Raw genomic sequence first — 25,122 nt, 5'->3', positions numbered from 1 at the left:
AAACAAAACAAAAAACCACGACTGGGCCGGAAAGAAAGGAAAAAACTGGCAGGAAGAGCTGTAGGCATATACTGGAAAGTAGACAGGGAGGCGGGTGGCTGGGGGCAGGGAGGATTCTGCCTCAGCCAATCGGGCACGCCAGGAAAGATGACATCACAGCCAATGGGTAGCCAGCGCGGGACTTTCAATTTTCTCGCCCCGCCCAATAGGGAAAAGACTGTGCCTATAAAGACGGCTGTTGCGGCCCCGGGACCGATACCCTCCCGGCCGCTGTGTTGTGCAGTTGTTGTTCGCCATGGCCCGTACTAAGCAGACCGCGCGCAAGTCGACCGGCGGTAAGGCCCCGCGGAAGCAGTTGGCCACCAAGGCAGCTCGCAAGAGCGCGCCGGCCACGGGCGGCGTCAAGAAGCCGCATCGCTACCGCCCGGGCACCGTGGCGCTGCGCGAGATCCGGCGCTACCAGAAATCCACCGAGCTGCTGATCCGCAAGCTTCCCTTCCAGCGCCTGGTGCGCGAGATCGCGCAGGACTTCAAGACCGACCTGCGCTTCCAGAGTTCAGCCGTCATGGCGCTGCAGGAGGCGAGCGAGGCCTACCTGGTAGGCCTGTTCGAGGACACCAACCTGTGCGCCATCCACGCTAAGCGCGTCACCATCATGCCCAAAGACATCCAGTTGGCCCGCCGCATCCGCGGGGAGCGGGCCTAAGAAGCGCGCGCTCGGTCCGACGTTCCATCGCATCCAAAGGCTCTTTTCAGAGCCACCCACCAGATCACTGGAAAGAGGCTGTGCCACTGGGCCTCCGTGCCCCCGGGAAGGGAGGGCGCTTAGAGGTGGGCAGACGGTGTGGGGCTCCCCACACAAAAGGGCAGAACCCTCGCGTTGGCCGCCTTCCGGCCTGCTACTCTGAAGCTCACAGGGGTTCCCGACAGTGCTCGGCGGCCTCGCGCACACGGGGTCGGGTTCTCCTGGGCTGGGTTGTCTTTTTATTTTTCTGCTTTTTTTCTTTCAACGGGGGGGGGGGGGGCTCCGGGGTCGGAGATGGGCTGCCTCTAGAACGAGTCACTGGGGACGCTGGCGATTCGTGGCTCGGAGTGCACCCGGGGGACCTCTCCGGCCACCGGGTGCGCACTCCTCACCCCCGCCGGAAATGGCCCCACCCGGCGCGGCTCGGGCTGACGAGGAAAGTCATCCCCTCCGACGCGCGGGTTTCTGCCGCTTCCAGGTTCCGGGTTCTCCTGTGTCACCACGGTCGGCCGGCAGACTTCGGGCCTCACTCCACAACTGCGTAGCAACCTCCCACCCTCTTATCCTGATCAAAACCCCGGGGCGGGGAGTATGTGTGTGTGTGTGTGTGTAGGCACCCTACGGGCCACTGGTGAGCCTGGGCCTTCAACGGACCGTTTTCGGCCCGGAAACCTGCGGCCTCTCTCTCTGGGTACTCTGCCCAGACGCGGTTTCTCCACGTTTTTTTAAAGCTCCCTTTGCCTCTCGAGATGTGTCTCAAGAAGGGAGAAGCAGGGACTGTGGCCGGCCTGCTACAGGTTGCCACATGTTCCTCTTTTCCGGATCACGGCGACTCCCCAGAGCGTGTCTCTAGGTCTCTCCCGGGTGCCTGATTAGCGGCGTAGGCCCCAGTGCAGGCTGGATCTCTTGGCCCGGGCCTCGGAGGCGTGCGAGGGCACAGCTTTGCACCTATCGTCTCATCCATCCCCAGGGCACACACCTCGAAGGGACGTACTGACACAGACTGACCCGGTATGTCAGGTCCGGGAGCGGCTGAGCAGACCCTGGAACCTGAGATGCCGGTGTCAGGTGTCGGTCCTCTGCCCACCCCGCCCCGAGCTCGCACTGCTTTCATCTAACAGCCTCCGCCCCGTCCCCCGCCCCTCCCCGCTTTCTTCCAGGGAAGTCGCCCTGTGTGCGCCTCCAATTTAGGAACATTGTTGACACCCAGCCAAGAACAAGATGAAATTTTGTGTTCCTTTCACTGTAAAGGCCTACCTGCCCTCACAGAAGTCTCTCAAATCGTTCTACTTGTTTGGTAGACTGGCACAAACTTGAGTTCCTCGATACAAGGGAGCCATTGAAGACGCACGTTTTAACATTTAATGAGATCTGTACTTAAATCACTTCTCTACTATCAGATGAGAACTAAAGGAAAACGAAAGGCCGCGTAAATAAATGCTCTTCCTCCTGATAATTAGCTCCTTATGTGGCGAGCTTGATTCCGGGAAAAGTCCACCCTTGCTTTCACCGAGTGAAAAACAGTCCGCACGCACGCTGAATTCTGCCTTGGGGTGGCAGGGACTGGTGCGTGTGCCTGCATAGAGGGAAACAGCGGGGTACCGTGGCCCTGCTGGCTGACACCTTTGCTTCCTCGGCAGAGGACTTGGCCTTTGGGTTCACGCTCTCTCCCGGTCGTCCTCCTTACCCTTCTTTCCAGGTCCCCATCTCAGCCTTCTCGGGTTCTCCTCCTCTTTCTCCCCCAGCCCCATCAATATCGTGGTTCCCACCCGTGCGGGCCTTTGTCTTTTCCCTCCCTGCAACTCCAGCAGCGAGGTCACTGGTCCCCTCTGCTTTCCGTATCTCCGCCTCTGGCAAGTGCTCCCCAATCGGTATCTCCTGCTGAGACCCCTGCCCTGGACTCTACACCAACGTTTTCCTAACTGCCTTGTGGCCGGGTCCTTCTGGGTGGACGATAGGTGCTTCAAATTCCGCTTATTTCCAAAACCGCATCATCTCGCTTCCCCAAGCTATTTCTCCCCTTCCATATTTCTCGTCTTGATGAAAGACGCCTTCATTCCCCATCCCGAGCCACCCCCGCCCCCCCCCCTCCACCCTTACCCAGTTCAGGGCAGAAGTTCCCTCCTCTTGTCCTTTGTCCAAATCTCAGGAGTCACCAAATCAGATCAGTGTTATCAGATCTACTCTGACTTTCAATTCTGTCTCCCTCCCTCCCTCCATCCACGGTCCCTCCCTTAATCCATGGACACCCTGCCCTGCAGCTAAGCTTCCACTTACTCTGTGTGAGAGTTGTTTTTCCTCTAAATGCTTAGGAAACTTCGTTCCCAGTTCCCTTCAGAATGAAGTCCGCCTTCTTTTGCACGGCAGTTTACAGCACTGGCGGTTAATGACGGGCAGAGAGTCCGCAGTTAGACAAGTTCAAATCTGAATCCTCCTCTTGACCATGCCACAGAACAGGTACGCGACTTCAGCAAGGAAACCTCTGTGGGCTTCACTCATCCCCGCTTCCGCCGTAAAAACGGCGAGGGACAGTAGCACCTTGCCAATGCCGTTGTCGGAAATATTAAAAGTGACGCTTCTTAAAAAGCACCTAGCGCCGTGTCCGCTCCAGAAGAAGCGTTCGATCAGTTTCAGCTATTTACGGATAGTGGTGAAATCTAAAATATCCCAACAGAAACGACTTCGATATACGTCTGGTTCCCGGTATCTCTGAGCCTGCCCAGGTTCCGGGCGTTCTGCCCGCTGGACCAGGACGTTTTCACCCCTCGGAACATCTGCAGTCCCCCAGTATACCGGGCCCTCACACATACCTGTTTCTTCTGTGTGGAATGCCCCGCCCCCCTTTGGCAGCCCTGAGAGCCCCTGCTCTTCAAGATTCAGCCCCTTCCCTTCCTCTTCCCCCTCATCTCTTGGGGGTCCTCCTCCTTGCCTCCCCGCCCCACAACCCCGTCCTATCCTAACTCCCCTCCCTACTCCTACTCCCTTACCTTCAACCATCGGGCCGGGAGTATCCCCCAGGGCGAGGATTTGTCCCGGTTCACCTCTGTGGCACCAGCACCCAAGCAGTGCCCGGCACACCATAGCTGGTCAGGAAATGCTGGACGAGGGGCCTAGTTCACCCGCCCTTCGGCTCTTTGCCTTCAGTGAGGGAGCTGGGCCTCCTGTGATGCCCCCACCCGGCTCTTGGGGTCCTTGAAGTTAACAGACCAAGAGCAGGCCTGGACCGGACCTCTGGGAGGAACTTCCAACGTCCTTGGCAGGGTCATTGGAGTACGGAAATACAGGGCGTCTGGAAAGCCCACGAATGGCCACGGTCCCAGACTTAGCCTGCTCCTGGTGAGAGTGACTGAGAAAAGAGCTCAAGGACCTGCACCCCACACCCGGGACGCCTATCTGTTCCCAGATGCAGACGATCTGGGGAGGAGGCATGTCTGCGTTCATATGACCGAAGACGTCAGATTCAGCCATGCTGACAGAAGTTTCCGGGAATGTGGTGGAGGGTGGGGCTACGGTCAGGGGCTGAGAGTGGAGTACATGCAGGCAGGCAGGAGGAAGGAGGATGATAGAGAAGAGAAAGGGGATGGGGAACAGAACTCCAGGGTCCTCACCTCACTGCTACGAAGGGCAGCGGGGAGTGCTTAAGGCCTGAGGCCCTTTATGGGTAGCGTCAGGGCTCCTGACCCACAACCGGGAAAAGGCTCCAGAGAGAAAAAGACTGGGATCTCCACGTCCTCGCGTGTAGAGCAGCCTCCTAACGGCGCTCCCTTCCAGGTCGCTGTGAGGATGAAAAGAGATAGGACGGTCCACACACAAAGGGCTTAGAACGGAGCCTTACGGGCGGTCACAAATCCATTCATAGCATCAGCACCCACGATGTAAATAATTGTGACGGGTCAATGGATGTAAGGCCCGATCACAATCCTAACCCAAAGCAGGTCCGGCTGCCTGCCGCCACGAAAACCAATACTCCACAGGCAGGTGCTCACGTAAAGGAAAGTCGTTTATTTTCAGGTGCTGGCCACCTGGAAGATGGGCTCTCCTGTCTCAAAGCCCATCGCCACCTCTCAGTGGAGGCAGAGGCTTTTATGAGGAGGGGGAGGGGAAGAGAACAGAGACATCAAGGGAAGGGCTTGAAAAGTCCTCTACGTGCAGGCGAGCACGGTCGGTTCCCACAGGGCAAGTGATGGTTCCGCGTGCGTCGTCCTGGCTCCACGGATGGATGGAGGTCAGCCAATGTCTCCCGAGCTGGGGCGCTCGAACGTCGGAACCTGTTATCTTCCGAGGTCAGTTCCTAGGATTCTTATACAAATGTGACTTTCCTCTACAAGCCACACATTGGTCGGAGTCGGCACTTACAGAAACGGTGTCCAAAGAATGGTGGGGCGGGTCACCATTTCCCACTGACACAAGTTTCCACTGTCACACAATCACTTTCATGAAAACACACACGCACACACAAGTTGCTGAAGAACATTTAACACGCCACCAGCTTCCAGGCTGCGTGGCATGGGCAGTAATCATAACCCGGGTTCCTAGGTGGCTTATGGCTCATCTTTCACTCACCTCCTCCCGTTCAATTTCACAATGACCCCAGGAGGGAGGGAGGGCCTTTGTTTTATTCCCGTTGAATGGATGAAGACACTGAACGCGGTGAGGAAGAGACACCTGGGAATGTTGTGGCTCACACGGCCAGAAGATGGCACCCACCGGGCGGGGTAGAACTTACGCCTGAGCCCTGTGGTTCGCTTCTCGTTACATTGTTTCGGAAAAAAAAACTACACGATCCTTACATGTAGAGATACAGTATACACATATCGGATACACATGCATTAGCTCTGATTTCTGACCCCAAACTACAGTAAGATGTAACTTCATATTACTACCTACTGCACCTTCATACACATCTAAAAGTTGAAACGGAGGTGTACAAAAGGACTTGTTTTTCACTTGGGATACTTTCGACCCTATTCTGCTTCATTAATTAAAGATAACCGCCTCCCATTTTCTACACTGAGCCTGCCACCTGTTCGCGGGCTATAGCAGGCAGCTGAAGACCACGGCCGTAGAGAAAGTCACGAGAATGCAGTTCGAAACCAAGAGCACTCCTTTCACTCACTGGCCAGCTCTCACCCCACTTGTTTTAGAATTGCACTAATGAGTTCACCTGTGATGTAAAGGCCTGAATTTCTCTTCCCTGGTTTCTCAATGGCTGTCGGTCGGATTTGATTTTGCAGGTGCTCTCGCGGCTTTTCAAGTGAGCAGTGAATGGCACAAAACAGCGTCCAATGTGAACAGGGACCCGGAGCCACCTGGCCTACTCCCTCACTGCAGACGTGGGAAGGGAAGCCCAAACGGTAACTCACAAAGCTCAAAACGATAGCGTGGCAGCCAGAACGGGCACCTCGGGAGCGCAGGTCTGGGGCTGCCTTGAGTCTAACAGTGAAGGTGGCTTGACCGGGCCTCCTTTTGCCGCTTTCAACTCCCCACAGCTCAGTACTACGGCCGCCAACGTGGGTAACGCGCCCCCAAACGAAGTGATGCGACCTAGTGTTTCAAGATGGAGCAGAACGTCCTGTTCAGATAGGTGTGAGAAGTGCTCTGCCGGCACCCGCGCGTCAACAACGGGAGCCCCCGATGCGGAAGTACGGCGAAGGGGGAACCTCCTCGTGTGCGGCCGGCACCCCAGCACCCTAGCCGGGAAAGGGAAGAGAAAGCGCGCCCCGGAGACACGAGGGAGACAGGAGGAAGGGTGGGAGGGCTCACGTGGAGCGAAGGTAAATTTCCGCCTGAACCCCAGGCCCGCACCCGCGTCCCTGATGGAGTTCCCTATGCGGACGTAGGCTCGAGAAATGCCAAGTTTGACTGGTAAAGGAAGCACTGCCCTGAATAGCTGAATCCGCACGCGGATTGCTGTGGCGCGCCTTTCACCCAAGGAACTCCCAGGTCCCGACGTGTCTGCACAGCTGCAATTATCCGGGATACGACAGCCCATGATTTACAAGCCTCCCTCCCGAAACGCGACGCTGGCCGTGCATAGGGGGCCGTTGTGTGAACCGCCCATCCGCAAGAGGCGACAAAGTGCCCCAGCTCCTTCAAAACCCACATGGGTGGCCCTAAAAAGGGCCTTTGGGATTGCCGCACGCTAAAGAGCCTGTAGCAACGGCCTAACCGCCGAAGCCGTACAGGGTGCGTCCCTGTCGCTTCAGGGCGTACACCACGTCCATGGCAGTGACGGTCTTGCGCTTGGCGTGCTCCGTGTAGGTGACGGCGTCCCGGATGACGTTCTCCAGGAACACCTTCAGCACGCCCCGGGTCTCCTCGTAAATGAGCCCCGAGATGCGCTTCACTCCCCCTCGCCGAGCAAGACGGCGGATGGCGGGCTTGGTGATGCCCTGGATGTTGTCTCTCAGGACTTTGCGATGGCGCTTGGCGCCACCTTTGCCCAAACCCTTACCTCCCTTGCCTCTGCCAGACATGCTTACTGCGATCTGACTACGCAAGCCTCAGTGCTGGCGAGGCCGGCTCGGGCCCCTGATATACGAGATCATCGGACCGGATTGAAAACCGCAGAGCGCGCGAAATAGTCCCCGCCCCTCCGCAGTTTCTCTTTTCTTTCCTCGCCGGTCCCGTCCCTTCCCCCACTCCCCGCGCCGCCCCCTAGCGGACCCGGTCTGCCGCAGTCAGGGCGCGGGCGCAGGCGCGGCTTCCACATTCCGCGGCTGTTTTCCTCCGCTTCTCGCCCTCTGGCCGCTGCGCGGGCGCGCTAATGTTTCCCCCCCCTTGGGGGAAAAGACCAGAAGGGCAAATGGAGGCCAGGGATGGGGGAGACACGAGAGAACCAGCGCCGGCTTTAGTTCCAACGAGAGCATCCCAATCTCCGCGAACTTGGGCAACCCGGAAGGGCGGAAAAAAGCAGTTTCTGTCCTGAGACTGAATGACAGGCGGAGGAGCCCATCTCCAGAGCAGCGGGCTCTGGTCGGGGTGCGGGTCAGGGAGGATGTGGCGGGGGTCGGGGGCGGGGGTCGGGGGGGAGCGGTAGGGGGAGGTCTCCACTTTCTGTGTATGGGCATTCATATGCTGAAGACAGAATGTGACCGCATTTGGAAATAGGACTCTGAAAGAGGCGAGTGAGTTAAAATGGGGTCATCGGGATGGGCCCCAACTCAACACGAGCGGTGTCTTCGTGAGAAGTGGGTGTGGTGACAGAGACAACGCAGAAGGACAACTGTGTGAGGACAGCGAGAGGGCAGCCCCTGGCAAGCCTATTTCATAGGTGAAGGACTCCAGAAACCAATTGGTGTCGCCTTTTCCTGGTATTCCTTTTGTAGTGTAACCCCTGCTAGACAGGGTGCCTTTCTTGGTGGTCAATAAAGGGAAGTGCTTCCTATACCCACGAAGCAATCAAATTGTCTCTCCTTCAACTTCCAGGATAACCTGGGGCTCCTCGGGGGAGATGGTGATCGCATTTCCCGAAGCCTTCTGGGGACTCCTCAGAGGCGTCAGTCCTCATCTTCAAGGGGCATTTGGGGAGTGGTATCCTCACTTTTCTCTCTTGTGTTGGTTAGGACAGTCTCCTTTCAGTGTCCCTCCTGATTGTAATATACACATTGGTTTTTCTTCTGCCACATGCCTGCTATTGAATACCCAAAAACTGTTTCCTTCAATTTGGAATGGTTACTCTCTGACCCTATTGGTAATTTATTGAGGTTTTGAAAGTGAACCAGGAGTTTAGTAGTTGCCCGCCAAAAGCATCTCAGATGTTTTCATGAGAAGGAACTTTATTGGAAGACAGCAAGCATGGAGCACACTAAGGATGGCATTCAGAGCACTGTGTCCCAAACAAAGCATTTGATCCATCTTTATTGGGGGAAATCATGCAGGTGGACTTTGGCAATCGCAGGTATAGGTGGAGACATTCCTGTGTAGTCACGGTTAAACGACATGGCTATACATATTCATGTTTAAAAATGTCAGGAAATCTGTGGTTTGGTAGGAAATTTTAGTATTTTAATGAGGGTGTAATGAGAAAAGTTCATGAAGTCATTAAGGTCAGCAAAGTTAAAGGCACTAGAAGATGAAATTTTGTTTCTGCTAATTCTAATAGGCCCCAGGATTGCTTTATGGTAGCCTCTTGTAACATCATAAATTTTGCATTAGATGCAGTCATTCTGCAGAACACTGCTTTTTAGCTCCATACAAAAGTTACAACGGCAGGTACTGCAGCATGAGGCCTGCCATGATGATGACTGCTAAGGTCATCAGTATCTTCTTCCATAGGGTGGTCCTGATCTGAACCAGGGCTCAGCCCATTGGTTTATCAGTAATAATGGGTCAGATATCAAATTGATTTGTACGTGCATATCCTGAAGAGCTGGAGGTAATGTTCTCAGAGTTATCTGATACACACACACACACACAGTATTGTGTTGTCAAGGTACATGTTCCTCCTTAGGTTCCTGTGTGAGTATCTACTGCTATTCTATTTTGGATTACTGTATTTAATAGGGTTATTTCCATAGTTATGAGTGACATTCCTTTGAAGATATCATTTAAGCAACACTGGTTATAGTTTACAGCCTAACTCTACCAGAGTGTGCTTTCTAATCCCAGGTGTGGGGTGAAAATTGCTAACATGATAATACCAATGGAAGATAGACATAGTGCATCTATTCTGCAAACTGGGATAGTTCATGAAATTGACAGCTGTTCTTTTGTCCACCTTCCCTGTATGTATGCAAGGCAGCTGGGAGAGGAGCTGGTTTATAAAGAATTCCCTGCCATGCCCCTGGTCCCTGATCGGCCTGTCCTCATGCAACTGAGGACTCCAAATATTCGAAGTTTAGTTTAAAAGATACTTTTCTGACTGGTCAAAATGGAGCTGCTCTGATTGGTTGGTAAAGATATTAGTGGTGGGGCAGAATATACTTACACAGGTCTGATTGGATAGAGAAAGCCTCAGTCCTATTGCTTTAGATAGGATTCCATGAACTTCTTTTTGCCTGAGAGATCCCTGTGTAAAAATGACTGCTAGGCTCTGTTTGTTTTTACTTAAATTTGAGGCCAGTTAGCTACCAGGAAGCCTTCTTAGTAGGTATCTTCTTTGTCAGGGTTCACATTTTGAACCTCTGTCAGAAAGGGTGTTCTTTTAAGTGGTCAACACAGAATAAGTGGTTCCAGTATGCAGTAGAAATTCTAACAGTTCTTCACCTTCTAAAGTAACCTGAGTGAGGCTCCTCAGTGATCATCTTATTCCCCAGAACCTTCTGGGGAGCCCCTTAGCCAAGTCAGCCTTCATATTCAAGGGGCATTTGGAGAGCAGTGCTGCCCCACCTTTTATCTGCGGATGAGTGAGCATCCCTCCTCCAGTGCTTACAGCATGGACTTTGGTCCTACCCTAACTTAGGGGCCTGTGGACCTTTTCGAAGGCGGGGCCGGGGTTACTCACTGGAGGCACCTTCTCTACGAATGTCACGCAGTCCCACACGAATGGCTACTGCCAAAGCAGCAGCCTACCTTTCATTCCGTGTCTTTTCATCTGTCCTGTCTGTTACTGAACACGTTAAAGGCTATTTTTATAAATTTGGAAGCGCCCTTTTCCAGTCATATTGCCAGTTTTTGGAGTGTCTTCCTGTGTCTGGAGCACTTTGAGAAATGAAATAGGTGGCCAGCACTAGTTTCCCTCCTTCCCTCTCCACGGTCCAGGGAGTATGTTTTTGAAAGGGAGGCAGATAGTAAGCTAGGAAAAGTCCTGGGCAAATGGAATGGGGAAATTGAGACAAGATCATTAAACAAGGCCACCCAAACTGAACAACTTACAGCTAGTGAATTGCAAGACCTTATCTTCCCTAACCAAGGACACTTGAGAGCAAATGGTTTATGCAAGGACAAAGCCAGTGGCAATTACTATGGTGGCGCCATTTGCAAGCAGGCCTATGGCCTACTTAAATGTGAAAGCCATTTTACTCTTCTGAGCTTCTGTCCCCAGGGCTGGAAATTACTGGAAAACAAGAATAGAATGTGACTAACTGCCCCTATGGCTCCAGGCAAAAGATAACACTGGAGCAAAGTTCAGCTTTTGCAAAACCACCCACACTTCCTGTTGCAAAGCCCCCAACAGCCCAGGGGCCACACAACAGCAACCCCTTCCACCCTTTTATAATCCAATTAATAACCTAATAAAAGCTCAAAGCACTTACCCCTCAGGGCTGCTGCATACCTCTGCACCTAGCCCTTTCCCTCTCTTGGAAAGTAAAATAAAATCTTTGTATTTTCTTCTCTGCATGAATTCTTTCACAGCCTGCATCATGACCACCCTAACAGTTTATACCCCTCCTCCCCAACCAGAGATTACCTAGTTTAAATCACCCTGGTTAGGAAAATAGAGAACAGAGACCTAATTAATGCCATCTGTGACAGCCAAATGGGAGGATAGATGAAGTCAGGGGAACAAATAACAAAAACCTGATTATAGCAAGACCCAAGATCAAAGTAAAGCAGTAAAGCTGACCAGAAAATAATCCCAAACTCCCCTATATGCTCATTTTGATACATGAGCATATTAAAAACTCATTTGGAAAGTTGATGAATATTCTACTGAAACCCTACCCTAAGATTCTCCCCGCAGTGGGGGGAAAAAATAACCCAAAGATCTGGCAAGGGCTTGCTCTACAGCATACCCATACTCCTTCTTGAGCATGGACTTTCACTGCCTCTTAAGTCCTAAGGGTTCCCGTTGGGACCTTCTAGTGGTGGAGACCTAGCAGCCGGCATATTAGGCGGGGAGGAGTGTCTTGAATGACAAACTTGGAGGGGGTAGATTTTACCCTATGAATAGTGTAGGGGAAAATGTTACAGAAGAGAAGCAAGATTAACATATATGTGGAGATGCTCATAAATATTAGTAATCAGAAAAAGGAAAATCACCCTGGCTGGTGTGGCTCAGTAGATTGAGTGCTGGCCTGAGAACCAAAGAGTCACTGGTTCAATTACCGGTCAGGGCACATGCCTGGGTTGCAGGCCAGGTCCCCAGTGAAGGGCGCGTGAGAGGCAACCACACGTTGATGTTTCCCTCCCTTTCTCCTTTCTTACCCCTCTCCCTAAAAATAAATAAAATCATTTAAAAAATGTTTTAAAAGAAAAGGAAAATCAAGGCAATAATGAGATGTCACTTTAAGCTGGATACTCCAGGAAGCATTGGAAAGCTGAATAATTCCCAGGGTTGGCCAGGATGCAGGGCTTGTCGGCGACTGGTGCCCTCCTCGTGGGCTGTGGGCTAGGGCCGCTGTTCTGAAGGGCAGCCTGATACTTCTTAGGTCAACTAAGTAAACATATCATCAGAACCAGAAATTGTGCTTCCAGGTATATATACAAAAGAAATTCCCACACTACGAGAGTGGACACAGAAACTGCAGTGGATTCATTCCATGGAGAATGCTGCAGCGTTAAGTGGATTAAGTGGGATTTAAATAACCTATACAAATGGGAGTAACTGCAAGAACTTTGTCAGTGTCAGTGGAGAAATGAAGCCAAACAATAACCACCAAATCTAAACTGTCAACCAATTATATTACCTGTTTTTTAACAGCAAAATTGCCTTACAGACAATTAGGTATGTGGGGGAACATGCCTGCAGCAAAGATGCTAATGGCGAAAATGGTGGACAGTAATAAATCACATCAGCTGAGAGTCTATTTGGTTCTTTAAGATGACTACATTTTTTTTTTGTCTAATCCTAAAAACTCTGGCCCTACCAGCTCTTTATACCTCATCTTTGCCTTTATTGTCTGCCTTTATTTCTACATTCTGGCTATATTCTCCCTCTGTCCGCAGTGATTAGAGAGTCTGTAAGAACTAGATTTGGTGAAACGGGCATCGACTGTGGTTTTTACGTCAGGCCCCAGCTTCAGTCTTCCACACAGACCTCCTTTGAGTCTTAAAACATTCCTGCAATCTAAGGACACATTCTCAGTAACATTTAGATGAGAAGATTGAACTTTGGTAAAGCTAGAATTTGCCATGGTTCATACAGCCTAGAGTATCTGTCTATCTATCTACCTATCAAAAATCAGCCTATCTGCCTACCTATTATCCTCTGATCATCTTGGAGGAAATGATACATGCTTATTTTAAGCAGTTCAAACAATTTAGAAATGCTAAATGAATATAACAAAAACCAACATCTATACATCATTCTTAAATTTCTATGAACATTTTTTTCTGATAGTTCTTTGTACATCCATACATATTTATATATACTAGTAACATTCTGTATATATAATAATTCTTTGGGCTCCAGTAGAGAGATAACTCGTACATTAAGAACTAGAATATAAAGTTCAGAGTGAAAGGTTGCAAAAGAAGAAAATAAGAATGTAGTGGGCGGCTCAGGAGCATCTAGCCTGAGTGCCTGGGAGGATAGCGCCCCTATGCAGAGAAGTGAGGAGCCTGGAAAGAAAAGGTAAGACTTCAGACTAGTCAATTGAGAGATTTGATTGCTCAGTGGGACACTTAAGTGCCTCTGTTACCCTGGTAACGGAGGTAGAACCTCAGAGTAAATTCTATATGATCATTTAAATACATTCTAGTGGTAGTTCTGATTTCACGCAAGGAGGGGAGAGTGGCAGATCAGGAGTGCGTTTTGGAGAGCCCCTGTGCCACTTGGGTGGAAATGAGAAGTTATTATTTTGTTAGCAAAGTGTTAAAATAGTATCATATTCCTTATTGTTACAGATGGTTAAAAACTTTTTTTAAAACAGCCATTTATGAATGCAAAAAAGGTGCATAATGCATATTCTGTAATTTGGCAATATTCAGAGGCTGCATACAGTAAATAGAGGGTTCAGTTACGCCATTTCATAGTAGTATTTAGTGGAGTAGGAGGACTAGAACGAGGCCACTGTTGATATTACTGTGAAGGACACGTATAGTTATTGGTTTAAGGACAAGATCTTGGAGTAATTTAAGAGAAAAAAAGAAACATAGCTATTGATTACAAAATTCAATAGTATTAAAAATACAGACCAATAATATTCTGTAAAACAAGCCAACTACAGTTTTTATTCATACATCTTTTTGTTTACCCTAAATACTTGGAGAAAATAAGCTTTTACCTTTTTCCTCTTGTAATATTTTGTACTACAGCTAACTTACTAGGTTCATTCACCTAATTTTTGTTTCCACTAAAGTAAACAAAATTCAACATTATGGTGAACAAATATAGGGTAGTGTATACTCAGATTCTAAATACTTTTGTTTCATTTAAAGAAAAAAGTGTTAGATCAGTGGTTCTAAAATCTTAAAATGTGTATCAGAATCCCATGTAGGATTTATTAAAACGAAGATTGATAGGTTTTACCCGCCAGAGTTTCTCTCATTCAGAAGGTATGGGGTGGGTCCAAGATGTTGTAGTTCTAACAAGTTCCCAGGTGATCTGCTGCCCCAAGCTAGATTATAGGTCACACTCAGAACCAGTAGTTTAGCCAGTGGATAGTTTTCCCTCCACTCCTCCTATCTTTCTTTGCTTTCTCTTCAAATCTTTAATAAGTTCTTCTCCAGAGTATCTCAATGAAGCTCAGATATATCCAATTTACATTGCCTTTAAAGTTTAAAAAAAATTGTAGTGACATTTGCAATAGAAACGCAATCAGTTGCAACTGAGATTTTAATTGAAAGGAAAAATGAAACATCTTTAACACCTAATCCTCTGATTTATTTCTCACCTGGAGCTCTTCACAAACATTCTTGCAGCTCTTTCGCTGGTCCTCCTCCTCCCTCTCGCCTTTACTGTGTGTCTCAGTAGGATGCCTGGCATTCTGCTCCTTATTCACAGCCTGACACAAGCCCCACCTCCACAGCCATGCTTTCTCACTTCCCAGCAGCCAGTGGCTTCTGTCATTACTATATTCTAGTGGAAGGATTCCTATAGTAATTATCGTCTGTATTTATTTGTTTATTTAATATTCAAAATCTTGTATTGTTTTCTGTCTTTTTCTTTAAGATTTTATTTATTTTTAGAGAGGAGAAGTGGGGGAGAAAGAAAGGCAGAGAAACATCAATGTGTGGTTGCCTCTTGAGGCACCCCTACCTACCCTGGCCCACAACCCAGGCATGTGTCATGAATGGGAATTGAACCCATGACACTTTGGTTCACAGGCCAGCACTCAATCCACTGGCCTACGCCAGCCAGGGCTGTTTTCTAGATTTCTTATCATACTAAATATATGCTACCATGTGGTATTCAGCCATATATGTTAAGTATGTATGTATATATTTTATTTATGATTTTTCTTCTCCATTCTGATAAGCTCCAGAGGGCCAGTCTCATCCTTTGACTTGCTGACATCCCCATTAAGCACCATGTTTTAAACCTAGTTCAACTTCAGCTTCTAACTTTGGTTCTGAGAACACCCAAGTACAGAGGAACAGCTGGCTTTTCTTTTGGGAGCTGACATTTCTTTTTTCTCTCGACTACTATATAGCCAAATTTAGCTGTAAAATTATAAGCATAGAATGCTGAAAACATCTTTTACTTGAAAATGTAATAGCTAATAAACTATAATTAGGCTTAAGGATTAGTGGTGTAGACCTACCACATTTCAAGAAAATATAGAAGTGGTAGTATAGGGAATGACACTTTATTTTTTACTGTGCAGATACAGAATAATTTATTTGCTTTTGCCTCACCAATGATTAAATTGTGCTTTCTGTATTGACGGTGATGTTCCTGCAGGCCTCTCATTCCTAACCACAAAGCCCCTATCGGGAAAGTTACACATCTGAATTGTTACTTGAAGATTTGCTCTCAAGACATTAAGATTATTAATTTGTTTTGCTATTATAGGATATTTGCTATTATAGGATGTTTGCTATTATAGGATAGAGAATGCTCTACATAATCTATCTTTGCAATGTTGTTGCAATGTTGTTACTGAAAGACAGTATCTCACAGGTCCTTGACTAAATTTTCTTGGATGTAGTACTAAGAACCAAAATCTAAAAATATAAAGTACAGAAGACCCACGTGAGGAGACTTTTTATTGAACACCAAAAACAGGAAACAAAGAATACTTTCTACACACTGGCCAGGCAACTGCCATTTTACAACTGCACTAAAGAACTCATCTTGACTTAACGTACAGGATGGGGCAAATTTAGGTTTAAATTTGAACCTACGTTTGCCCCAACCTGTATTCGGATGTTTGAATGGTTGATAACTGGATTTGATGACTTTGCAAGTACTCCTGCATCTTTACAAGTGAACACATCACACAACTGTATCCTATGTTCAGGCCCTTAGAGCCACCTGGCTCACCCTCTCACTGAAGAGCTGGAAGTGAAGCCCAGGTTACAGGACTCAAAAACGATCAAGAGGCAGAACTGCCATATAGATTATAAATCTAGGCTGCCTTCCCACTTTATTTAAATGTAGCAAAACTGGAGATTGAAGGTCAATTGACTTCTCCTGGTTTTCATTTTCCACAGCCTAGCTTAACAAGTGATAACACACTAAGGAACAACCTGAAATTCAACCCGCAGCATTAACCGTTTAAGCTTTTAAAGATGAAAAAGTGACAGGGAGCTCCTACAACTTAAGCAGCGTCACAGGCAGTACTAAAAGAACACACACCCGCCACTAAGTCCCAAGTGCAGTCGACTATATTGCGAAAACAAGTGTACAGCTCCTTCAAAACCCATTTGGGTGGCCCTAAAAAGGGCCTTTGGGATTGCCGCACGCTCCCGACTCTGTAGCACCGACCTAACCTCCGAAGCCGTACAGGGTGCGTCCCTGTCGCTTCAGGGCGTACACCACGTCCATGGCAGTGACGGTCTTGCGCTTGGCGTGCTCCGTGTAGGTGACGGCGTCCCGGATGACGTTCTCCAGGAACACCTTCAGCACGCCCCGGGTCTCCTCGTAAATGAGCCCCGAGATGCGCTTCACTCCCCCTCGCCGAGCAAGACGGCGGATGGCGGGCTTGGTGATACCCTGGATATTATCTCGCAAGACTTTGCGATGGCGCTTGGCACCACCCTTGCCCAAACCCTTACCTCCCTTGCCTCTCCCAGACATGATAAACACAGCCTCGAAACCAAAGTCTCAGTGCTTGGGTAGCCGGCTCTGCCACTGATATACAAGATCATCGGACCGGATTGAAGACCTCAAGTACATGGGCGGGAAGCGATCGAAATCGTCCCCGCCCAAACGCAGTTTCTCATTTCGTTGCTCACGTGTCCTATTCCTTCCCCACCCCGCACACCGCCCTCTAGCGGACGCTGTCTGCCACAGCCAGGTTCCAAGCCGGGGCTTCCGGATTCCTCAGTGTTTTCCTTTGGTTCTCGCTACCTGGATGCTCCCGGGAGACGTTAAATTCAGGCGAAGAGGAAAGGTCTTTCTCGGAGAGACCAGAAGAACAAACAGAGTCCAGAGAAGGAAAGGAAACGAGAACGCCAGCGCCAAGTCTAATCCCAAGAGGATCCCAGGCTTCAGAGCAGTTGATGTCCGGGAAGGGAGGAGAGGGAGGTCGCCCTGGCGTCCGAGTCTAGTCTTGATTGTGGTGGTATGAGGCTTGGGATTTCACCTCACCTGGGGGAAACGAGATCCTAGGAAAATTGGTCACATTATATTGCCAAACCTTCTCGTGGAGGTCAGTGAATCCACTGCACTGTCGTCCAAACTTCTGGCGACAGAAGAATAGATAAAGAAGATTCAACGATATTCTGTAACTCTTTCGAGATCTGTAATCGACTCTTTTCAGCCAGGATTTTGTTTTCAAATTGAGGCCCCACACAGAGCCCAAAAGTTTGCTGAAATGGGTTTTGCACGAGGAAGGACACCTGCTCTACGTTGAGTCATTACCAGAAACTGCCCTGTGAAATTGATTGGGACCCTTACTGATGCCATGTTCATTACCAGGGCCTTCTGTAGGCAAATCCATGGGAAGATGTGGTTTCTCCATTGTAAAAAAGTAGAGTTTTTCTGAGAAAGGATTATTTTATTTCACTTACTTATTCACTTAAACATCTTACATGCTTTCTTTCATGTCTCCTTTGGCTCTAAATACCTTCTGTATGCCAATGTATAGTAATGAATTTCAAATCAGTATTTTTATCCAGATTTCTAGGCTTCAGATCTGTACATCCATCCCGGTGGTTGCTCTTCCCTCATTCTAAACTCAAAACTCAAACTCTCCAAAAATCAAAGTTTAAAATGAAAATCTCTAAGGTGGAACTGCCATGGGGGCTGAGAGGATTTCCCTCACCCCTACCCCTTTTCTCTGTCTGTTCACTGAATGGTACCACTGTGCATCACATGTTTAAAACAACACCTTGAAATTCACAGATGTTGAAGGATAGTAGAAGATGCCACCCCAAAATAAGACTAGGGGTTCAGGACATGTCAAACCAAAATGCTGCTTTGGCATATTGATTTTTTTGAGCCACAGGTGCTTAAAAAAACAAATGCCAGGACAGACTTTGAACTTCCCTTATCTGGCTAAAGACAGATCCCGCCTCCCTCAAAACTCAATTGCCTGGGCTGAAGAATTAAACTGACATAAGACTGATAAAAAGGAATAAAGCATACAAATTTTAATGTTTGTATTTGTACACAGCAGCCTTCAGAAGGAAATTAAGACCTGAAAAGCCCATTGGGTCCCAAAGTGTGTACATCCCTGTTAAAACAAAACCATGATTCTGAGGCTGGGGCTGGGACAGCAAATAGTGGGACAACAATTAGGATACATTTGGGGGGAAGTCACGGAAGATATGGGTTATTTTAGTAGGTTGGTTTGTACAGCTCCATTTTGATGTCAAATCTGCGTCTCTGATGTAATGAATATTTTCTTCCTGGTACTGAAAGAATATCTCTCAAGTGGGAAATGTTATGAGTTACTTTTAGATAAAAGAGAACCCTTCCTGTACTGGCTGTTTCTAGTTGTATTGAAGTTCCTTCAGCTCAAAATCAGTTTACCAAAGCGGCATGTTTGGGGGAAGCATGTTCTGCACCCCATTAAACTTGTAGCTGCTATAGGGAAGGTGAAATTGCACTTCTGTTGTTAGGGTTTTTGGCTGGGCCTGAGAATTAAACTGATGGGAGACGTTAACATGAGGAAGCACACACATTTCAGCACTGTAAGTTTTACTTGCCATGGGAGCCCTCATAAAGAACTGAAGGATCAAAGGCACGGTTAGAGCTGAACACTTACGTACTGGATTGGACACAGACTAGTCACTTGGGAAAACGTAACATGACAACAGGGTTTGAATTGGTGCATTAACGATGGGAAAGTGACCAGGAAGATAAGGGTTAGTTTAACAAGATTTGTCTGAGGTTTCTCTCAGCTTTGCACATGCTGTTTTTCAATTGCCTGTAGCTCACAATAATTCTTATACCCAAATGGCATATTTTAGGCATGTCATATTCTGCCACTGATGGGGCACAGGACATGCTACCTCAAAATATGGCCTATTGTAGCATATTAAATATTTGAATATGGCCTTCCCATGGACTTTCTCCCCTGAAACAGGTCATAAAAACCTCTTATGTGAGATGCCCTCCCTAGATCCAGAGGAAAGGAGCATCCCTATCTTTAAAGGCAAAGGGACACACAGAAGGATCCTAACAGGCCTTGCTGTTCCCCCCAGGTTACTATATTTACCTCATGCTCCGTAACCGGTCTCATTTTTACGTGACTGCCCACGCTTTATTCAACCTAGCATAAAAATACTCAGGTATAACTTCATTTCTTCATTTCTCTGATCTTCTTTTCTTTAGGAAGACTTCTGTGTCATGTAAAACATATGAAATAAGTTTGTGTGTGTGTTTTTTCCTGTTAATCTGTCTTTTCAGATCCAGCCAGGGACCCCAAGAGGGTGGAGGAAAACTTCACTGTATAGTACAGGCAGTAGTGTTTTAAGTAAAGGGGAAGTTTTTAATCCAATGAGCAGCATGTTAAGGGAATGAACCGTCTTGGAATGTGATAATAAAAGAAGCTCAAAATCCTATGGCTTTTCAGTTTGGCCCAGGGCTGCAGGCCACTCAGGACGCAAGGGAATCGGGCATCCAGCCTCACCTTGGTGGCATCTGAAGCCCTGGGGGTGCTTGAATCAAAGATGAAATACAAACTGTCCTCCTGGAACACATATTTTAATTTAGTACATTACTTTTGTATTGACAACAAACCTATAAACATGTAGCACATTAGGAGCCTAATAATTCACCTATAAAACGTTTTCTTTTGCCTGCTTATTTCCTAAAGTAAATTTGAAGCTTCTCAGGCCTGTGTTTCCCTCCTCGTAGTGCCGAGTAATAAAATTTCAGTGACTAATCTTGAAACTGCTGATTCTTATTATGTCGAAAGAAACTTCAGAAGTATTAGGAAAAAGTATTCCCTCCTCCGCCCAGCTGCAGCAAAGCAAAGGTTCTTCTGCATTATAAACTTGCTTCTGATAAAGTAGTTATAGAGAAATAGCACTGAAATACCATTATATTTACCAATGTGGAGACGAGGTGAAACAACTGACATGGACCTGCATTGTTATTAAAAGTGATTTCTAAGGGAACCATACATCACAGGTTGTTATATTTTGAAAAGTGTTACCTATGTGACAGTATGGCGAAAAGCTAGGAAAATTCCTGAGCAAGTAGAATAGGGAAACTGAGATGAGAAAATTAGACAAGGCCAAACAGTGTAAGCAACTTATAGCCAGCCGGTGAATTGCAAGACCTTCTGTTGGGAACCTCCCTGCTTGGTTTCAGAAGCTGTAACCCCTGGCCAAAGCTAAGGCTGAGGAAGCGACCTTGGACCATAAGCCACCAAGGAGACAAAAGCTTATCTCCCTGGCAGGAGCGCTGCTTCTGTGCCTTTTACTTCATCCATAACTGGCCCCCAATGCTTGGTCAGTTAGCCAATGACCAATAAGATTCCCCAAGGGGGGAACGATCTAAGACAGGCACGATCATGTGGGAGGCCCCCAAGGAAGGACTTTGAGGGCTACAGCAAAAGAGGGTGAGGGACCCTCACCCCTCGGCTTTGACAAAGCCTGAGTCCTCATTCTGTCTGCAAGAAAATCTCCTAATCTCTTGGCTGCCTTACTTCCCTTGCTCCACCTAAGCCTGAAACAATGACAGAGGGTGGTGCAGCCCTGCGCTGGAAAGGGTGGGTTCCCCGGGCGATCAGGCCTAAGAAAGAATATGTAAAATCCTGTGAAACCTGCTTTGTTTAGAGTGCTCTTAATTAAATGATAAGGGTCCAAACAAGAAGTAAGTTTGTTCCTCAAAGTTTTACAGCTCTTTAGCTATCTGATCCTGACTCAAAATAGGCCCTCAGAGTTCTTTGTTATCTGTTGTTTGATCCTTACTTCCTGGCAATGATTAATGAGTTTTACCTGAATTCTGTGCAAATGAACCCGATAAAAGGCCATTGAGGAAAAGGCTCCTGGCCCTTCTCCTTTGAGAGATCAGCCATCTTTCCTTCCCAAGCAGATCATGTCTTGGTAGACTTATTCTCATCTGTGGCGGCCAGTGCGGGGCCCCGGGCCCCCTGTGGGCAGAGACTCCCCACAACCTTCTCTCCCCGAACCAAGGATACTTGGGAATGAATGGTTTATATCTCTCCTCCCTAACCAGAGAACACCTAGCTGACATCTCTCTGGTCTGGGAAAAGAGAGAATAGAGACCTAGTTAATGTCACTTTTGCCAGTTAAAACCAAGGACAGATGAAGTCAGGGGAACAAATAACAAAAACACCATTAAAAGCCAGACAGACCCAAGATAAAAGTAAAACAGTATAACAGACCAAAGAATATTCCCACACCCCTGTATGTGCTCATTTTGACACATCAGCATGAAAAATGCACCTGAAAAGCTGATGAATGTTCTCCTGACAGCTTCCCCTACCATTCCCACCCTCAGAAAAAAAAAAGATGCAAAGCCCTCAGGACAAAGACGCAGGGCGGCTAGCTGTAGAGCACGCCCCTGCCCTGCCCTGTGCATGAACGTTTTAGTTCCTCCTAAACTCTGAGGGTCCCCAGGAGACTTGCAGCCAGGGGATCACCAGGCAGCCACGGCTGGACCTGGGCTTACCCCTGGTCCTGTCTCCGAGCCCCCTGGTTTTCTCTCACTTCCTGGGAGCTAAAAGCAGCCCTGCTGGCTCACCACACCTTTCCTGTAACTCTCCTGGGGAGCCAAAGCAGAGTATCGCCTCGGCTCTCTCCTGTTACTTCTTCCACCCTAAGTCCTTCCTTTGTTGTACTGTCCCAGCCATAGTAAACGTACTCTCAGAATCACCCAGACTCCTGTCGTGAAATCTTTCCTACTCAAAGTCAAGAACTCACACACTACAGGCCGGCCTGAGGCAGACCCGCTCCAGGCTGGCCCCTGTCCGGTAGCCATATACCTCTTAGAAGCTGACTATTCTGATTATTGTATTTGATTTATTGCCCTGGAATTAATATTTAAGTTTGCATCTCTTTTCTGAGAAGTAAAAATTCTTACACAATTTCTTCATGAAGCCAGAGAAAGAGTCTTGGAATTTTCCTTGCTATGTTCTAAAGGTAAAGTAAATCCCATGACTTTTGGATTCTATATGAATACACAGCTTGAAAATCTTTTTTTTTTCATATAAAGTGCATACATAGCCAACAGTGCATACATTTTAAAAAAAGAGCAACACCCCCCCCCCCCCCAAAGAAAACCCAGAAAACATCACAAAGAAATGTGACATTGGGGTGAGCTGCTTTGGGTTGTCATCTAGATGCCATAGTTTTTTTCTGATTGGAATAGTTCAGTGGAAGAAGTTTGAGAAACATTAAGTGATGTGATTACATGATGGGAAAGTTCATCAGAGTTTTAAAAGGTACCCCAAGTCTGAGAAACTGGAAATCGATTATCATTTTATTCCCTTACTTTAGAATGTTATGCAGGCCTGGTTATTTCTATTTCACGGAGTTGTGATTAAATGTGATGGTGTATAGAGAAGAATTTGAAAATACTGATTCATGCTCTATAGATGTAAGGCATTGTTACAAACCACCACAGGAAGGGGTAACAGCCATTTACATCAGGTGTACTTTTGAAAGACATTTTGAGATCTTTTCCCTAGAATAGGCAACTGCTGCTGCCCCAGGAGCTCTTGGAGATACAAAGACACCCAATTGCTACATTGTGTTTAGTGTTCAGGAAATTCCCTCACAATCACTCATTTCACTTTGACTTAAGCAGGAAGATAATCATCCATATTGACATCAAGGTAAATTGTAAGCTTTTTTGGCTTGCTTTTGTTCTCAGGTTTGAGTTTTTACAAGGTTTGGATTCAGTGCTTTTTCAATAAAATAGGCAGCTGTTTCAAAGTTTTATATTTACTACAACTTTAAGCACTGGTAACCTTACCTGAGTACTGTTTTATGACATGCAATTTTCTGAGCAATACTTCAAAGCATATGAAATAATGAAAAGGTCTTTGATCTTCAATTTCCTTGTAGAGAAATTGAAACATTAGAAGCTTTTAAGCATTAGAAAACACCTTAGTGAAGGACATATGCTGGCAATTTAGTAATCCATGAATAGTTTGTTTTGAATCTAACTTTTAGTCTGACTGAAGTGTAATTGGGCTATTTAGAAACTCTTCACCATTGCAAAGGAGGACTTAATATTTCTGGTCTTATCTTCCTTGATTTAGGTTTCATCTGTAAGAGCTACATGGTCATTCAAATGGATTGAGCAGGGAACGGCATTCCAGCGGGAAAAGTCAACAGAAAGGCAGAAGACCCCACTCCGCAAGTTCCACCAGGTCAGCATAGGCCTTGCATGGATTCTGAAGTCAGGTAAATGCAAATTAAACTTTTGGTTCCTTCCATTAACTATTGTTTTGCTGAACCTGTCATAATGTGCTTAATGCAGTGTCAGGCACTGAGTAAATATTAACCATGGGAAAGGAGTTACAGTAACTCATGGCTGGAAATACAGGCTGCGACCTAGTCCATGGGAGGGCATGCTTGTATTTCTAAGAAACCTGTTAAAATGTAAGCTCCAATGTGCAAAACCACTTTGTAGTGTGTTCTTATAAGAATTACACCAGTTTAGCCCTGGCTGGTATAGCTCAGTTGATTGAGTGTGGGCCTGTGAATCAGAGGGTTGCTGGTTTGATTCCCACTCAGGGCACATGCCTGGGTTGCAGGCCAGATCCCCGTAGGAGACGTGTGAGATGGAACCACACATTGATGCTTCCCTCCCCCTCTTTCTCTTTCCCTTCCATTCTCTAAAAATAAATAAATAAAACCTAAAAAGGAAAAAAAAAAAAAAAAAAGAATGACGCTAGTTTAAAGGGAAGATCTTTTTATAGAGATTAGTGTAACACTCTTGTATCCCAGTAAGGATTGAATTCTAGCCAATGAGATCACAGTTCTGAAAATCCCTAGTAGCTTTCTGGCCCAATCAAGGCGAGGTTATGTGTATAAATAAGCCTGTCTAAGACACTTAGAATAAAAGCGGCGGCATCATGGCGCGTACTAAGCAGACAGCGCGCAAGTCGACCGGTGGTAAGGCCCCGCGGAAGCAGTTGGCCACCAAAGCGGCTCGCAAGAGTGCGCCGGCCACGGGCGGTGTTAAGAAGCCGCATCGCTACCGCCCAGGCACCGTGGCGCTGCGCGAGATCCGGCGCTACCAGAAGTCCACCGAGCTGCTGATTCGCAAGCTTCCCTTCCAGCGCCTGGTGCGCGAGATCGCGCAGGATTTCAAGACTGACTTGCGATTCCAGAGCTCTGCGGTGATGGCGCTGCAGGAGGCGAGTGAGGCCTACCTGGTGGGGCTCTTTGAAGACACCAACCTGTGCGCCATCCACGCCAAGCGAGTGACCATCATGCCTAAAGATATCCAGCTGGCTCGCCGTATCCGCGGGGAGCGGGCTTAAAGCATAGCAGTTTAAGCAAACATCCAAAGGCTCTTTTCAGAGCCACCCACGGTTTCTTGAAAAGTGCTGTAACGGGTTTTCAGTTATACCGTATATCATACCCCAGTGTTGTGGGTAACAGAATGTTTATCAAAATCCTGATTTGGTTTTACCAGCAACATTTTCAAGGGTGCTATCTCAGAATGTTAGCAAGTATGAGTGCAGAAGTTGACACCTTTTGGAAAGCAAGAGTAGTTTGGGGCTGTCCAGGTTTTAAATTGTTTCTGGAGCCATGCTGGGTGTTAGCTTAAGATCTTTGTTTCCCAGGTAGTTCGTTAGGATTTTAACTGATAAGAATGGCATAACAGACATTGTAATGAGTTCCTAGATGTGTAAGATCCCGAAGACGGGCGTGAGTAGAGACAAGTTACTTAAATTCTAAGCCTTTTGTTGGTTGCTTAAGAAGTATATAAACCCAATTTTTACTTTAGTATG

At 47.4% G+C, this 25,122-nt stretch overlaps 3 protein-coding genes across 3 annotated transcripts; 1 reads left to right on the top strand and 2 right to left on the bottom strand.

The window, feature by feature from the left end:
- The first annotated feature begins 33 nt into the window (after nucleotides 1–33).
- Nucleotides 34–24,741, top strand: LOC114489136 (histone H3-like centromeric protein CSE4). Its single transcript, XM_036015224.1, has 2 exons — nucleotides 34–700; nucleotides 24,220–24,741. The coding sequence occupies exons 1-2, from the start codon at nucleotides 296–298 to the stop codon at nucleotides 24,646–24,648; spliced, it is 834 nt and encodes a 277-aa protein (XP_035871117.1). The 5' UTR covers nucleotides 34–295; the 3' UTR covers nucleotides 24,649–24,741.
- Nucleotides 6,857–7,267, bottom strand: LOC118498172 (histone H4). The gene has a single exon (XM_036015409.1). The coding sequence runs from the start codon at nucleotides 7,219–7,221 to the stop codon at nucleotides 6,910–6,912; it is 312 nt and encodes a 103-aa protein (XP_035871302.1). The 5' UTR covers nucleotides 7,222–7,267; the 3' UTR covers nucleotides 6,857–6,909.
- On the bottom strand, nucleotides 16,372–16,819 carry LOC114489255 (histone H4). Its single transcript, XM_028503286.2, has one exon. The coding sequence runs from the start codon at nucleotides 16,809–16,811 to the stop codon at nucleotides 16,500–16,502; it is 312 nt and encodes a 103-aa protein (XP_028359087.1). The 5' UTR covers nucleotides 16,812–16,819; the 3' UTR covers nucleotides 16,372–16,499.
- Nucleotides 24,742–25,122: the final 381 nt, after the last annotated feature.

Source organism: Phyllostomus discolor, chromosome 14 (genome assembly GCF_004126475.2).
Source record: "Phyllostomus discolor isolate MPI-MPIP mPhyDis1 chromosome 14, mPhyDis1.pri.v3, whole genome shotgun sequence".
Taxonomy (NCBI): Eukaryota; Metazoa; Chordata; class Mammalia; order Chiroptera; family Phyllostomidae; genus Phyllostomus; species Phyllostomus discolor.
The sequence above is the reverse complement of the archived record's forward strand: the minus strand, read 5'-3'. Positions and strand labels throughout refer to the sequence as shown.